General features: G+C 46.8%; 1 protein-coding gene across 1 annotated transcript in view; it reads right to left on the minus strand.

Annotated features, from left to right (window-relative positions):
• Nucleotides 1–15,120, minus strand: part of MRPS22 (mitochondrial ribosomal protein S22) — a 57,634-nt gene extending 42,514 nt beyond the window's left edge. The window contains exons 1-3 of the mRNA XM_082251683.1: nt 14,984–15,120; nt 5,503–5,663; nt 1,334–1,498 (exon numbers count right to left, since the gene is read on the minus strand). Coding sequence (XP_082107809.1) covers nt 1,334–1,498; nt 5,503–5,663; nt 14,984–15,062 — 405 coding nt within the window. The 5' untranslated portion in view covers nt 15,063–15,120. The remainder of the gene's footprint in view (nt 1–1,333; nt 1,499–5,502; nt 5,664–14,983) is intronic.
• Nucleotides 15,121–15,985: the final 865 nt, after the last annotated feature.

The raw sequence follows: 15,985 nt of genomic DNA on the forward strand, positions 1-15,985 counted from the left end.
ATGTCATTTTTTTGGGGGGAGCGGGTAGCTAGTCTTGACAGGTACCCACTCCTACTTCCGCTCTGGCCGCCCCTCCCCCTCTGCAATCTTCTGGGACACGTCACAGGTCCCAGAAGATTGCCTGTCCAGTCACAAGGTGCAGCGTGACTCGCGCATGCGCAGTGCACACCTGGCTGTGAAGCCGCAATCTGTCACAGCTGGGTACCCACAGTAGTGATGCCGGTGCCGTGGGGAGAAGATGGAGAGAAGCGAGGCTCCCCCCGGCCACATCGCTGGACAAGTGAGTGTGTGTTTATTAAAAGCCAGCAGGTGCACTTTTTGTAGCTGCTGACTTTTAATAAACACAAAAGCCATTAGTATTACTAAACCCACAACAGTAAAATAAGTCTGTATATGCAGTAAAGCATGCTTGCTCTACTCAATGTGGAACCTAAGGGGTAAGTCCTGTGCATTGTGTAAAATGGATGTTTGATCCTGTCTTCTCTGATCCTCCCTTTCTTCCATTATCCCCTTATAATTTCCTGATAGCACAGAGCTTGAGGACAAGCTGTACATTTTTGGTTAAGTTTGGTGTGTATTGCTAGAGATGTTTCTTTTCTTCTTGGGAGAGTGCATGTGATCAGCACAAGGCCAATTAGCACTGTCCAGACAGAGGGTCAGGGGTCCTGAAGCCTTATTTGACAGCCAGAGGAAAATAAAAACTCCTACAAGCTTTAATCAGTGCTCTGCTCAACACTGATAGAAGTCACAAGACTGCTATATACAGCTGATGAGAAAAAGATATTTAGCAATTTATATTTAGTAAAATAATTGAGTTTCCATGTACTGTGGGAGACAAGATATAGCGAATGCATGCTCCTGGGTTTAGTAACACTTCCAATAACTGAATAAAATGGGAGAAGTTCATTGTTATAGTGTTTTGTTTTATTGGTTTATGTTAAAAAAAAACACCCGTTGATCTTGCCAGGAATCGAGTGAGTGGATAACTTCCTGTGCTCTCTGCCTGTTACATTGTTCTTAGTTAGCTCTGAGGACTACAGAACCACATCCCCCTAGGTTATGGAGAGGGCTGAGGCTCTCTGGTCCTATATGGTTTCTTTTGTTCTGAAAACAGAAGGGTGAGTGAGTAGTCACCCTAAGACAGTGCACATGTTACTGGAAGAATCACCAGGTAAAAGAAAAAAAAAAAAAGGGAAAATAGCTTGAAAAAAAAAAATAATGCAGCCACCACCATCTAAGAACTATGAATGAAGAAGCTGTAATAATATTTCATTTTAGGTTTAGATACACTTTGAAGCCTAGTGATGCTGCTTCAGACTGGCAGTATACTCACAAGGTGTGGTGTGCTGTAAGTTATATCGGTGAACACATATTTCGCAGTATCTGTACCAGAAAGAATCTCATCCACAGACAGGGTTTCATTTATTGGTGGCCGTTCCTCCAACATGAGTGGCATCTCCAAGCACTTGGTTGCAGCCTCTGCAGCTTTCTGAATGGCCTATGTGACAGGATAAGTAAACTGTTAGCACACCACGGCTCCTTCAATACACTCCATCTAAAAGCAAATTAAACAAACTTGCAAACACAATCTTTCTATTTCTTTACCTGAACTGGGATCATCAAGTGTCCTGCTGGTTCTAAAGTCATACATATTTTTTAAAACCACAGGGCTTTCCGCATACAAACTTATTATTAAGAAACGTATCCCTATATAAGGGATGCTCCTTAATATAGATCACTATTAACTTATAGGTATGAGCAAGCAGCACGTGCATTAAGTTGGATGTCTCCTTTCTAACACAGAACGCAATGTCGGTCTCTCTTCCCTCTGCCTCTAGCACATGACTTTTTCCGGCAATATCTGCACTACATTCCATTATGCCATGTTCTAACTATGCACTGTTATGTGTGCAATTTATACTGTGTATGCTCTGTACGCGGTGTCAAGCAGACTCCAGTGGGGCCAAAAAAAGCAAAACTAAACTATCCAAAAAAGGTAGGCAAAGGGCAAGAGACTAATCACCAGTATTGCCTGTGGTTTCCCTGCACCTGATCTTTGCCCCATTGCCAATTTGCCATGCCTTTTTCTGCACTGTGTCTCTGTGTGGGGCCAGCCAAATTGGTAGAGGCAGGACTTTCCTTCCTCAAGTCAGAGCCTTCAGCATGGAAGACAGTGAGCAGCACAACAGTGACATCACTAAATCTCACTTAAAGGGTAACTTTAACCCTCTGGGTGATCTATGTATATTGCAAGGATTATAACAACTTTTGTTGCAGATTCCTACCTTTTGTTATTCTGAAGAAATCCCTCTGTGTTTCTCTGTGCCCCTGTGGGAATATTAATCTAATGGAAGTGGTTTCATAATTATCAGGTAGCTGTGGCACCTGCAGAGCACTAATGAGAAAATCTGCTGGGCCTGCATCCCTTTAGACGTGTTCCCATAGGGAGTATCTCACCAAAAATTACATTTTTGTTCCGGGGGATGCCTGAAATCTGACTTATATTTTAGTGTAGAGTATATATTCTGTGTACAGAAGACTTCCAGGTAGTTGTATAGGATTGCATTTTCAGAAAATGACAGCAGTTGCAGATTGAAAAGGAAAGTTAATTTTTATTAACATTAATTTACAAAATGACTTGTGTCACAATTGTATACGCTAGATTTATTTTTTTCCCCATGAAAGTGGAATTTCCCTTTAAATCTCCTAAGAATGGCAGTCGGAGGCAGTAGTGCCTTAGATCTCACACTGCAGATATACAGCTATAAGGCTGTAGGCACAGGATTTTGCACCCTCACATGTGAGAAAATGCACTGCTATTTTTCAGGAGAAATTCCAAACAAAATGTACATTTTTTTAGGGTAGGCCCCAAAAAAAATTGGATTTTTGACTTACTGTAAAATCCATTTCTCTGATGTTCATTGCTGGACACAGCTCCTGATCTTCATAACCATTGGGTTATACTGCCCCCTACAGGAGTAGGACACTAGGCAGGAAAGGAAACTGGCTATGCCTATGGGCAGTCCCAGGCGGTATACTCCCTCTCTCTGCTATAGGTAGATAGTTTTGTTACAAGCAGTGTCGGAAGAATTGCAACTCCTCAGAGGGGTGGGTGCTGTGGCCATCAATGAACATCAGAGAAATGGATTTTACAGCAAGTCAAAAATCCCATTTTCTCTTTTGTTCATTAAAGGATACAGCTCCTGATCTTCATAACCATTGGGACGCCCCAAAGCAGTGTTAAACATCAGGGGTGGGGCTGGACAGCGATGGAGTAGGACGCACGTGTGCTGAGCTCTGCTCCCAGGTTTATCCTGCGACTACCATCCTGAATGCCCAACGATCTCTGGACACCGTTCTGACTGAGTGATAAGGTACCTTTACCCTCCTTACCATGTCACTGCCACGGAAGGTGGCATCCGCCGCTCCGGCACCTGAAAAGTTCCACAGGCAGGAACGGGAACCCTCGACAGAAGATGGCGCCTCCGCTCCTGAGGCCACCACAGCAGACACTACCAGGGCCCTAGCGGCAATCTCCACATGCCAAGCCACCCTGACATCTAAGATAGAAGAGGTGAAAGTGAATATTTCCCTGATCAGGCAGGACATGACTACGTTGAGGGATCGGGTAACGGAGACAGAGGAGAATTAGCCGTGCTGAGGACACACTTCACCCACTGCAGCACACTGAATTTATCCAGCGTCAGCTGCAACAATTGTCTCAAAAGCAGGGCCTGCCGCTGAACCTCTGATTCATTGGGTTTCCTGAAGGCTCTGATCAGACTACCTTCCTGGAAAATCTCCCAAACCCTACCCATGGCAGAGGAACCTTCTGTACAACATTTGGAACGTGCCCACCGCATGTCAGCTCGCCGTCCCCCTGAAGGTGCACCTCCTAGAGCCTTTATAGCGAAACATCTAAATTACCGTGACCGAGATTCAGTTCTGCATCTGACACGTGAACGCGGCAATGTGCCATTCCATAATAACCAGATCTCGGCATTCCCTGACTTTTCGGCAGAAGTCCAGAAACAGCGGTTCCGCTTCGCAGATGTTAAAACAGCGCCTCCAAATACACCACCTGAAATATGCAATGTTGTTCCCTGCCCGCTTACGTGTAGTGAGCGATGATAGAGCACACTTCTTTCATGATCCGGACCTCGCATCAACATGGCTGGACCAGAGAGATGCGGGTAGAAATCGCCCTGCACGAAGGAGATCTGCCCAGAAGCCGTGAGTAAGCTGATGCAATTTGGTGCAGTAAGCAACCTCCTAGAGCACACAGCAGTGCCTGCCTGATACGCCATTGTCACCGCATTAAGAACATTGCCAACCTTGAGCAAATTTACTCCTAACCCTTAAAACTGTGACTATTTGTCATGGTATAGCTGAATTTCTTTACACTGCCAACGTCTGTCCCCTGGTTGGCACATTTTTGCTTGTCCCGTTTATCCCCTTTTCCCCTACTTGGGTTTGACTTTTACACGTTGTACCTGTTTGGGCACAAAAATCATTTTGTTTCACACATAAAACTGTTGATGCGTTTCCATTACTATCTACCCTCATTCTCATTCATTACCTCTAATGCCCTGGAAGCAGTCTCCAGAAGACGTCTAGCTCACTTCAATAAAAGAGCGAGAACATTACCTATACTACAAGTCCTACTATTGTTTTACCTACCAGCGATTGTTCGTCCCTTTTATTTGCTGTGCACTTATGTGCAGGGATGACTCTATCCCTTCCACCTTATACAGCCTATGCTGCTCATACGGCCCTTTCTGTCTTTACTATTATATGCCAGCTCTACACCAGTTCTGGGTATTATGCTCCCGCACAGTTTGGGCAGCAGAGAGCGGGGTGGGAGGTGGGTAATTTTGTTCGGTTTCGTTTATTGTTGTTTCATTTATTTATATGATGCAACATCATATTTTATATCTTACCAAAGCAAATTGGTTAGGATATTGTGTTTAAATGCAGTAAAATTAATTTAAGTTTACTTTTCCCAGAAAATTTGTGTTTAATAAATGGCTGCCCCAATATCATGAAACATAAATTGCAACAGCCACCATTATATTCTCCAGGGCCTCTTAGAAAATATATAAGTAATTTTCTAGTAAAAAATGCACATTTAACATATGTGCAAAATAATTAAAAAATGTCCCCAGTGGGCAAGCAGTTAACATAAGAGTGTACAAGCTTTCAAAGCAAACAATGACACACTGAACACTGTGACAGTACAAGTATAGTTAGACCCCAACACACAAGCCCCTCACTCATCACATCATCATCCATATCTAGTGTGTCTATGGCTATCACTACAATATAATAATGACTGTCTCATGCCTAGCACATTCTGGAGCACAATAATGACATACAAACCACTAGTGTGTGCCCAAAGTTCTAGAGTCGTGTTGTGCTCAGCCCCTTCACTAAAGTAAAACACTTACTGCACCCGCTTTTCATGGAGTCAGCACTGCGATAGGCTCTCATTCCCACACATACCTGTTCATATTGTTCTTGGGTCATTAACTTGTAGGTGGGTGGTTTACTGTCTTGCTTCACCGGCTGGAAAACTTTCTCCAGGTCCAGACCAGTCATCTTCCTCAGTATGCTCTGTACTTCTGGATCTGTAAACCCAGGAGGTCTGCTTACTGAACTGCTGGCTGATAAAGAGAAAAACATGACATCACAATTCTGGATGATATCACACACTCTGCATTGATAATGGAGCTCTACAGAACACGTCATAGCGCTTGTTCTCATACCTGGTATTTGTTGCCGCCCCTCTGAAAAGCTATTGATGGTGGTAACCTTTTCATGGGGTGTTGGACAGGTGGCGAGGAGGTGATTTGTCACATCCTTATCACCTGTTTTAACCCTAAAAAGGCTGAACCACTGATCCATAAACGCATGCCTTGCAGTTGGGTCTCGTTTGACAGCAGTGGTCCTACCCACCGAATGCAGCAGAGGGTTTCATTTTTGCTGCACGATGTGTACAGCCCTGAGCAGCTGCATGTCCTTCAGGTGCGTAGTCAGGGGGCAGTAAAACCAAGGTTCCACCGGGTGCTTTTTATGCTGCCTAGGGAGTCCTATATATAAACCTGCCCCAAAGAGGAAAAAAGGGAAGGAATTTTTTTCTGTTTTATTTTTTGGGTAAGCTGTGTGAATGGAACCAAACAAACACAATGGCTTTGTTCGGATGGGCACTGACACCCTTTCTGCATTCAGATTACCTTTGTGCCTGCATCTGCTCCAAAGTATGTGCATGCAGCCTATAGAGCAGCGCGGCACTATTCCTCCCACTGGCACCAACCATGGGGCACTATTCCTCTCACTGGCACCAACCATGGGGCACTATTCCTCCCACTGGCACCAACCATGGGGCACTATTCCTCCCACTGGCACAAACCATGGGGCACTATTCCTCCCACTGGCACCAACCATGGGGCACTATTCCTCCCACTGGCACCAACCATGGGGCACTATTCCTCCCACTGGCACCAACCATGGGGAACTATTCCTCCCACTGGCACCAACCATGGGGAACTATTCCTCCCACTGGCACCAACCATGGGGAACTATTCCTCCCACTGGCACCAACCATGGGGAACTATTCCTCCCACTGGCACCAACCATGGGGCACTATTCCTCCCACTGGCACCAACCATGGGGCACTATTCCTCCCACTGGCACCAACCATGGGGCACTATTCCTCCCACTAGAGCTGCATGATTCTGGATAAAATGAGAATCACGATTTTTCTGCTTAGAAGATCACGATTCTTGGCGTAACACATTTTACATTATACAAAAAAATGGGGCTAACTTTACTTTTTTTTTTTAATTCATTAAAAGTGTATTTTTTCCCAAAAAATTGCATTTGAAAGACTGCTGCGCAAATACAGTGCAACATAAAATATTGTAATGATCGCCATTTTATTCTCTAGCGTCTCTGCCAAAAACACATATATAATGTTTGGGGTTCTAAGTAATTTTCCAGCAAAAAAACTTACCGTTAGTTTACCGGTAACGACTTTTCTTAAGAGCCTTCCAGGACGGCCCAAGCATGAGAGATGATAGGCTCCTCCTACCGGAAACACAATCAATTAAACACAGTTAAAAGGCCCCACCCTTCCCTCCATCCTCAGTTGTAAAAAAGTATCTTCCACAACCAGAATCCTTGAGGGAAGTGTTTAATATTCAGTCCATAGGTACTTACCCCTTTTTAACTTGTTTGCACCCTTTTAGTAGGGCGGGTAGGCCGGCCGTCCTGGAAAGCTCTTAAGAAAAGTCGTTACCGGTAAACTAACGGTAAGTTTTCTCCAATCGCCTTCCAAGACGGCCCAAACATGAGAGGATACTAGATTACCCCTGGCCTACCTTAGGGTGGGACAACTGCCTGCAAGACCTTGCGTCCGAAGGTTAGGTCCTGTTGAGACAGAACTTCTATCCTGTAGTGTTTCAGGAAGGTGTCGTGGCTGGACCAAGTGGCTGCTTTGCGGATCAACTCCCAGGATGCTCCTGCCTTCTCGGCCCAGGATGTTGCTAGGGCTCTTGTAGAATGTGCATTAATTTTTACAGGAGCTGGGACACCTGATGCCTCATAAGCGCTGGTAATTGCCTGCCTGATCCATCTAGATATTGAAGGCTTAGAGGCCTGCAACCCTTTCCTAGGTCCAGAGTGGAGGACCAAAAGGTGGTTTGATCTTCTGAAACTCCTTGTCCTGTCTAAGTAACTGAGAAGAGCTCTTCTAACATCAATACAGTGGAACCTTTCTTCCTTGCTGTTTTTTGGATTGTCACAGAAAGAAGGCAAGATAATTTCCTGTGTTCTGTGGAAAGGAGATGCCACCTTCGGTAAATAGAGCGGATCTGGTTTTAGAACTATCCTGTCCGGACATACCGTCATAAAATGGCTCTTTGATAGAGAGGGCCTGGAGATCCCCTACTCTTCTTGCTGAGGTGATGGCCAGTAAAAAGGTCAACTTAAGAGACAACCTTTGGAGGGGAATTTCCCCCAAAGGTTCGAAGGGGGGCCTAGATAACGCCTCTAGGACCCTGTCCCAGGATGACAGATGGAAAAACAGAAGTTCCCTCGCGTGTAGCTGTGCCCAAACCAAAGCTGGTATACTGGCTGACATGAACCCCAGAACTCTCAGAACTTCTCTTCTGGAGCAGGATGGGGAGTCCTCTAATGCGTGGATTGCGGAGACTATTTTTTCCCTTTTTTTTTAAAGGTTAGAAATAGTTTCTGGGCCTTTGAGTCCACCAGGAACCCAAGAAAGTTCCTTAGTTGGGATGGTATCAGAGCTGACTTCTTCAGATTGATGAGCCATCCTAAGTTCTCCAATACCTCTATTACCCGATGGGTATCTAGATCTACCTGGATCTCGGATTTCCCAAAAATCAGTAGGTCGTCCAAATATGGAATCAGAGCAATCCCTAACATGTGTAGGTGTGCTACTGCCTCTGGAAGGACTTTCGTAAATATCCTTGGACTGGCGGCTAGACCAAAGGGCAGTGCCCTGAACTGCCAATGAGTCGTTATCCCCTCGTTCTCTATGGCAAACCTTAAGAATTTCTGATGTTCTGGGTGGATGGGAACGTGAAGATAAGCGTCTCTGAGGTCTAAAGTGGTCATGAAGACATCCTTTAGTAAGTTCTTTCGTACAGAATAGATTGTTTCCATTGAAAATTTCTTGTACGTCAGAAACCTGTTGAGTTTCTTTAAATTTATGATTAGGCGGAATTTGCCTGATGGTTTTGGGACCACGAACACGTGGGAATAGAACCCCTGAAGATGTTGATCTTCTGGCACTGGAGGCGTCTCCTCCATCTTCCTCTTCCGCATTGTGCAGGAACTGACGTCACTGGATGTTGACGGGTCCTTCCGCTCCGACAGCGAGGCTTGAGGCGCTCGCGTCTGACGTCGCTTCCAGCGGGAAATTCGAATCCGATCCGTGGAGAGGTGCTGGCGCCGGGAACAAGCGGTGAAAGAAACCTAGAGGGTCACCCGGGTGACCGACGGTTCCACCGATGGAAGAGGCGACCTGTGAGAAACCCGGGAGGGGTGGCAGGTAGAGCTCTACTCTCAGTGGCTTTGCTGAACCTGGCTCACAGGGGGACCATAGGACTATCAAAAAGTCTGCAGGTCAGTAAAAAATAAAATGTTTCGTAGGAAGAAACACAATCTAAACTGAGGATTTTTAACTGTGTTTAATTGATTGTGTTTCCGGTAGGAGGAGCCTATCATCTCTCATGTTTGGGCCGTCCTGGAAGGCGATTGGAGAAAATACAGATTTTAACATGTAAGCAACAAATGTTAGAAAAAGGTTTAGTCTTTAACCACTTAAGGACCGGAAGGTTTTACACCCTTAATGACCAGACCATTTTCTGCAATACAGCACTGCGTACTTTAACTGACAATTGCACGGTCGTGCAATGCTGTACCCAAATAATATTAATGTCTTTTTTTCCCCACAAATAGAGCTTTTTTTTGGTGGTATTTGATCACATCTGCGATTTTTATTTTTTGCACTATATAAAAAAAAACAAAACAATATTTTTTACTTTCTGCTATATAACATTCCCAATGAAAAAAAATCTAATTTTTCATCAGTTTTGGCAAAAAAAAAAAAACCCAATAAGTGTATATTGATACACAGACGGAAGTAACCATCTAAGGCCCCTTTCACACTTGTGGACCGTTTAGATCCACCTGTCAGTTTTTCAGGCGGATCTGAATGGATGCCCCATGCATCTCTATGGGGCATCGGATGTCAGCGGAAACATGTCCGCTGACATCCAATCCGATCCCGTGTCAAATCCGGATGGATGGAAACCCTATTATCCTTCCGTCTGGCGGATCAGATGAGAACGGACAGGCGGTCCGTTCTCATCCGATTCCCCCATAGAGAAGAGCGGGGACCTTACAGCTCTGTCTCCGCACACAGCGCGGAGACAGAGCTGCCATCCGCCTGCTCAGCGGGGGAGGATCAGCGGACATGGTTGGTGCCAGTGGGCGGAAGAGACTTGGCAGAAGCTTGAGGGGAGGGAAGGCGTAAAGCAAATTATATTGGCCCCATGGGACCACCAGCACGTCTGTGGTGTCCGTCAGAGGATCCTGCGACGGTGCCCCAAACCTCTGCACATTTCTGTTAAGCCGAGACGCCAACAGACCCACCTCGGGGTGCCCCACGGGAGACACAACTTATGAAACCCCTCTGGATGAAGGGACCACTCCCCTTGATCTAACGCCTGACGACAGAATCCACCAGCCAGTTTTCCACCCTCGGAATGTGTTTGACGGAGAGGGCTGGAACTAAAACGTTCTGCCCACTGTAGAATGCCGGCTACCTCCAGAGCCACCAAAACACTTCTTGTGCCGCTTGGTGATGGACATAAGCCACGGCCGTGGCATTGTCCGATTGAATTTGCACTAGACACCCCTGAAGACGATCCGTCCCATGATCCAGGCACAGTCTGGTCGCTCGGAGTTCCAGGACATTGATCGGTATTCTGGACTCTTCCAGTGTCCAGACTTCCTGAGCAAAGCGCCGGCCTAGGACGCCTCCCCACCCAGACAGGCTGGCATCTGTGGTGACCACTGTCCAATGCAAGGGAGGAAATGATTTGCCCTGTCGAAGCATCGGAGAACGAAGCCACCAGACCAGGGACCCTTTTATTTCCCAGCACAGCTGGATCGGATTGTCCAGAGACTTCGGACACTTTTTCCATTTGGCCAGAATCTCCCTTTGCAAGGACCTTGTATGGAACTGTGCAAACAGAACCGCCTCAAAGGTAGAAACCATCAGGCCCAGCACCCGCATGAAAGTCCGGAAGGATGACCATCTGCCGGACAGCAGAAGATGAATTGCAACCTGCAGTTTATGGAGTTTGTCAAGAGGAAGGAACACTGGCTAGAGCCAAGTCCACAGTCATAGACCCAGATAGTCCACCTTTTTGGAAGGAACCAGAGCAGACTTTTGAAAATTCAGAAGCCAACCGAACTCCCTCAGAGTCTGTATGGTGATCTCCATGTTGTCCATTAGAGCAGTAGGGGACTCAGTTTGCAGGAGAAAGTCATCCAGGTAGCCCAGTACTGCAATCCCCAGCTGAGGTAACAATGCTAGCACCGGGGCCAACACTTTTGTGAAGACCTGAGGAGAAACAAAAGGGTAATGCCACAAACTGATAATGCTCCTCTCCCACGGCAAAGCGGAGGAAGCGCTGGTGACCGACACATTGAAATGTGTAGGTAAGCGTCCTTGATGTCGATGGAGGCAAGGAAATCCCCCTGATGCAGGGATGCCACCACCGTGCAAATGGACTCCATTCTGAACTTCTGTACCCACACAAAGCTGTTCAGTGCCTTGAGGTCCAGGGTTGGACGCACCTTGCCCTCCTTCCAGGGAACTGTAAACAGGTTTGAATCAAACCTCTGATATTGTTCTGAGGTTGGAACCAGAACAATCACCCCTTGAAGTACCAGGTCTTGCACCATCCCAAAGGGAGCCTGCAAGTGGTCCAGGGACAGGCGAACGTTGGAAGGATGAACCTTTCCAGAGGGTAAGAATGAAACTCGATCTTGTAGTCGGACCGTATTACTTCATGGACCCAGTTGTCCCACCCCAGATATGGTTGAGGGCGCACCTTCATGCTGAAGGGGCCTTGTCCGCAGGTCTTGAGAAGTCCGCTCTATACTTGCCAGACCAAGGTCGCTCAGATCCTCCCAAGGAGGCCTTGATCGGTTATCTGCCGACCCTGAGGGACGAAAAAAACGTCTTTGAGTCAAGGACGGGCCACATCTATGATGAGGATTCTTGCCCTTACTAGCCTGCAGAAAAAAAAAAAAAAAAAAGTTAAGTATTCTTCCCCCCTGTAAGACCCTTAATAATGTCTTCCAGCGTAGCTCAAAACAGGCGATCTCCTTATAAAGGATAATCAGTTAAAGCGGTAGTAAACTCATCCAAGAAAAAAAAGAAAAAAAAAAAACTTGCAAGACAAAGGCATAATGAGCTAGTATGCATCGCATACTATCTCATTATGAAACACTTACCTTAGAACGAAGCCCCGACATGGACCCCCGGACATCGCTGTGGGCGCTGACATGATCCTTCGGCATCTCTTTCGGGTTCGGCGGCTCCGGCGCTGTGATTGGCCGGAGCCACGATGACGTCACTCCCGCGCACGCGCGCGGGAGTGATTTTCCGGCAATTCCCGGCAAGGAACTCTGAAGGTCCCCCCGGACCCTCAGAGCGCATGCGCCGCACTCGTCAGCGGCTTCATGCAGTGGTAATATCTCCTAAACCGTGCAGGTTTAGGAGATATTAATTGTACCTACAGGTAAGCCTTATTATAGGCTAACCTGTAGTTAAAAGTGGGAAACTACCGCTTTAAGGTCTTTTTAGAAGTCTGGTCTGCAGGCCAATATTTGAGCCAAAAACCACGCCTAAAAACCACTGCTGAAACAGCCAGTCTAGCAAGCAGGAGAGACGCATCCAAAGAGGCATCACAGATAAACTGCAGCCCCTGGACCAACTGGTCTGCTAGCTCAGCAAAGGCAGGGGAGAGCTGCTCCCCCTCCGGGTCACAGAGTAAAAGTTTAGCCCATTCTGTCAGAGTTTTTGCAACACCAGGGCAATGGTGAATACCGGCCCAAGTGCCGAACCAGCCAGAGTGTACATATTGTGGGCCACAGCCTCCACCTTCCTGTCAGCTGGATCCTTAAAGGCCGGAGAATCTTTAACCGGAATCATGGTTGCCTTGTTCAATCTAGAAACCAGAGGATCCTCCACCAGTGGCACAGTCCACTTTTAAAGGGGAGACTCTTCAAAGGGGTACCGCACTGCAAATCACTTAGGGATCACAAGGGGACATTTTGTCTGTCCCCACTCTTTTGCGACAATTCTGTCAAAATAGGCAGGGAAAGGAAACCCCTTTGCTGCTCTATACGGCTAGTGAGTGCCAAAGAGAACCGATGACTCAGTCGCAGCTTCAGCTGCATCCTCCATTTTTACAGTCTCATGCACAGACACAAACAGTGCATCCACCAGCGCCTTTTCGTGTGCGGCTACAGGTGTGGAGGAATCATCCTCACTATCTGAGAATTCAGGGTGCGTGGTTGAAGACTCTGCAGGGTGAGCCACGACTGCAGAGGCCAAATCAGATTCAGGATCTGAGGAGACAGATGAGGCAGGGGAAGGCGAGGGGCGCTTTTTGCTAGCCCGCTGCCCAAAAATCACCTCAACCTGGGACACAAAGAACTCCAGGACTGCAGTCAGTGCATCAATGGATTTTTGGGACCCGAGGGCCGCGCAGCCTCTGAGAGGGGGCCAGGTGGGGAAACATGGTCCAAGGACTCCGTGAGCAAATAGGGGGACCCCTCACAAAAAAGTGCAAAACACTGCTAAGGGCTACACCCACCGTGCTGACGGCACCACCCGGTCACCATCAGAGAGGGAGAGGACCCCACCAGACTCACCACCCCACAGAACAAGCACCGGCAGCACCAGGATAAACTGCACTGTCGGATTAATGCAAAATGGCCACTGGACTACACAAACATGGCCACTGTATTACAGCACACAGGCCACAACAAAACGGCTACCCCGTGCGTCATCAAGAATTGGGGTCGTGGCAGGAGCCCCCACCAGTGACAACCCCCCCCCATCGCCAGTGTAGCACCCTGCCCCAGGAGGTAGGCCAGACCACCACACTACCCCTAGTATAGATGACCCACAGGGACCACCAGACACAGAAGAGGGGGGTGCCTCAATGGAATGAGGGGAACGCAGGGGGTCTAACAGTTCCATGGATGGGCCCATGTCCACTCCAAAACCCTCCAAGGGTATAGGGGATAGCTACTCACCATACCAGGAACCAGGTGAGCACCGCGCCAGACAGACCCTTCTCTCCTTCGAAATGGGGGGCTGTCGGCAAGGAGGAACGCTGCAATGCAGGCGAAGACCCGGTCATATGCGACCTCGAGAGGCGTTTTACTCGCAGGCAAGCCCCCATCCGGTGGGGCTATGTCGCGGCCAGACTGGGGTGACCACTGGATTTAGATTATCCAGCCCGTTGCCCAGTCTGACAATTGATTGTAGATCTCACAGGAAAAAATTAAAAAATCTCTCTAAAGGAAAAAAATTTGCCAGGACCAGAGATCCTAGCAAGGAACAAGGTCCTTACTCCTGACTAGGCAGAAAAAAACTGAGTACCTATAGCAGAGAGAGGGAGTATACCTTCTGGGACTGCCCATGGGCGTAATCAATCTTTTTTCTGCCTAGTGTCCTACTCCTGTAGGGGGCAATATAACCCAATGGTTATGAAGATCAGGAGCTGTGTCCATCAATTAACGAAAGAGAAAACATTAATAATAATAAATAATCATCATCATCAAAATAAATAAAAGCTAATAGAAAAGCTAAAAAAAAAAGCTGAAATACCTAGCAACACATGATGCAACAGAGAACATTTTTCTCTATTGGCTAATAAAAAGCCAAAGCTCAAAAACCCTGAAACAAAAACACGCGCAAAAGAACGCTGGGACAATGCTTCAAGATTCTACGCTCAGGAGTGAATGCAGCCTAAGTGGGGTCATAGGCGGTCATCAAGAGTGTCCAACTATGCTCACCCCACTCATCCATTCACAGAACCCAGATTACATTTCTGTAAATGAAACAGGATCTATGAATGGATGGGGAGGGGGTTATTAAAAATCCTCCAATCACAGATGCTGTCTCATTTATAGAAGCAGTCTGCTGCAACTCTTGTATTGGACTACATGATGTGATTAGGGACTTCCTTAGGGTCACCCTTTGTGTACACTCAGACATCACTAGAGTGTCAGCTCTTCAGTTCTCTGCAGACACTGTAATAAATGTCACTTCCTCCTCCTGTCTATGACAATGCTTCATGCCTGGCTCAATAAGTGAATGTGTCCTATTCGTCACCCCCGCCTGTCCTGTGACCGGGGGACTCACCTCCAGCACACAGCATCCTCCGGACACTCGTCCTCTCCAGGTGAAGCCTCCTCAGCAGGCATGCTATGCGGGCAGCCATCTCTGCAATGACCCCGCCGTGTGGGAGGACAGCTGCAATGCACGCCGGGACGTGTAGTCCGCTGCCGGAGAGACGAGAGAAGCGCCTGCGCACTGTTTCCGAGAGAGCCACTGATCATGCGCAGGACGGGGTAGAGAACGGGGCATTGCATGCCGGGACATGTAGTCCGCAGCCAAAGTCCTGCGCCTGTGTATTGCTACCATGTGCAGGGCAGGAGAGAGAGGAAAGGACAATGTACACCTCTATCACAGTATTACACATGCCCTTAGACATACACATACACGAGGGGCTTTAGTGATAAAAAATGGCGCTATGTGGGCATTAACCACCACAATACCGGGCGCTTTTACCCCCTTCCTGCCCAGGCCAGCTTTCAGCGCTGTCACACTTTGAATGACAATTGCGCTGTCATGCTACACTGTACCCAAATGACTTTTCTATCATTTATTTCACACGGATAGAGCTTTCCTTTGGTGGTATTTAATCATCACTGGGGTTTTCAATTTTAATTTTTGCTAAATAAATAAAAAAAGACCAAACATTTTGGAAAAACACTTTTATTTGTTTCTGTTATATAATTCTACAAAAAAATGCCTGTTCATAAATTTAGGCCAAGCTGTATTTTGCTACATTTCTTTGGTGAAAATAAGCCGAATCAGTGTTTATTATTTAGTCTGTACGAAAGTTATAGAGACTAAAATCTATGGGATATACTGTGTCTGAAAATTGATCAGTCCTGATCTGCTGACGGCCTGTCACATTTATTAAGGGGTAACTCCACTTTCGTGGGGAAAAAAATAGCAAATAAAGAAAAACAATATAGCGTATACAATTGCAACACACATCATATTGTAATTGAATGTTATTAAAAATAACCTTTCCTTTTCAATCTGCAGCTGTTGTCATTTTCTGAAAATGCAATG

This window comes from Pelophylax lessonae (assembly GCF_965119305.1).
Source record: "Pelophylax lessonae genome assembly, chromosome: 3".
In the NCBI taxonomy this organism is placed as follows: domain Eukaryota; kingdom Metazoa; phylum Chordata; class Amphibia; order Anura; family Ranidae; genus Pelophylax; species Pelophylax lessonae.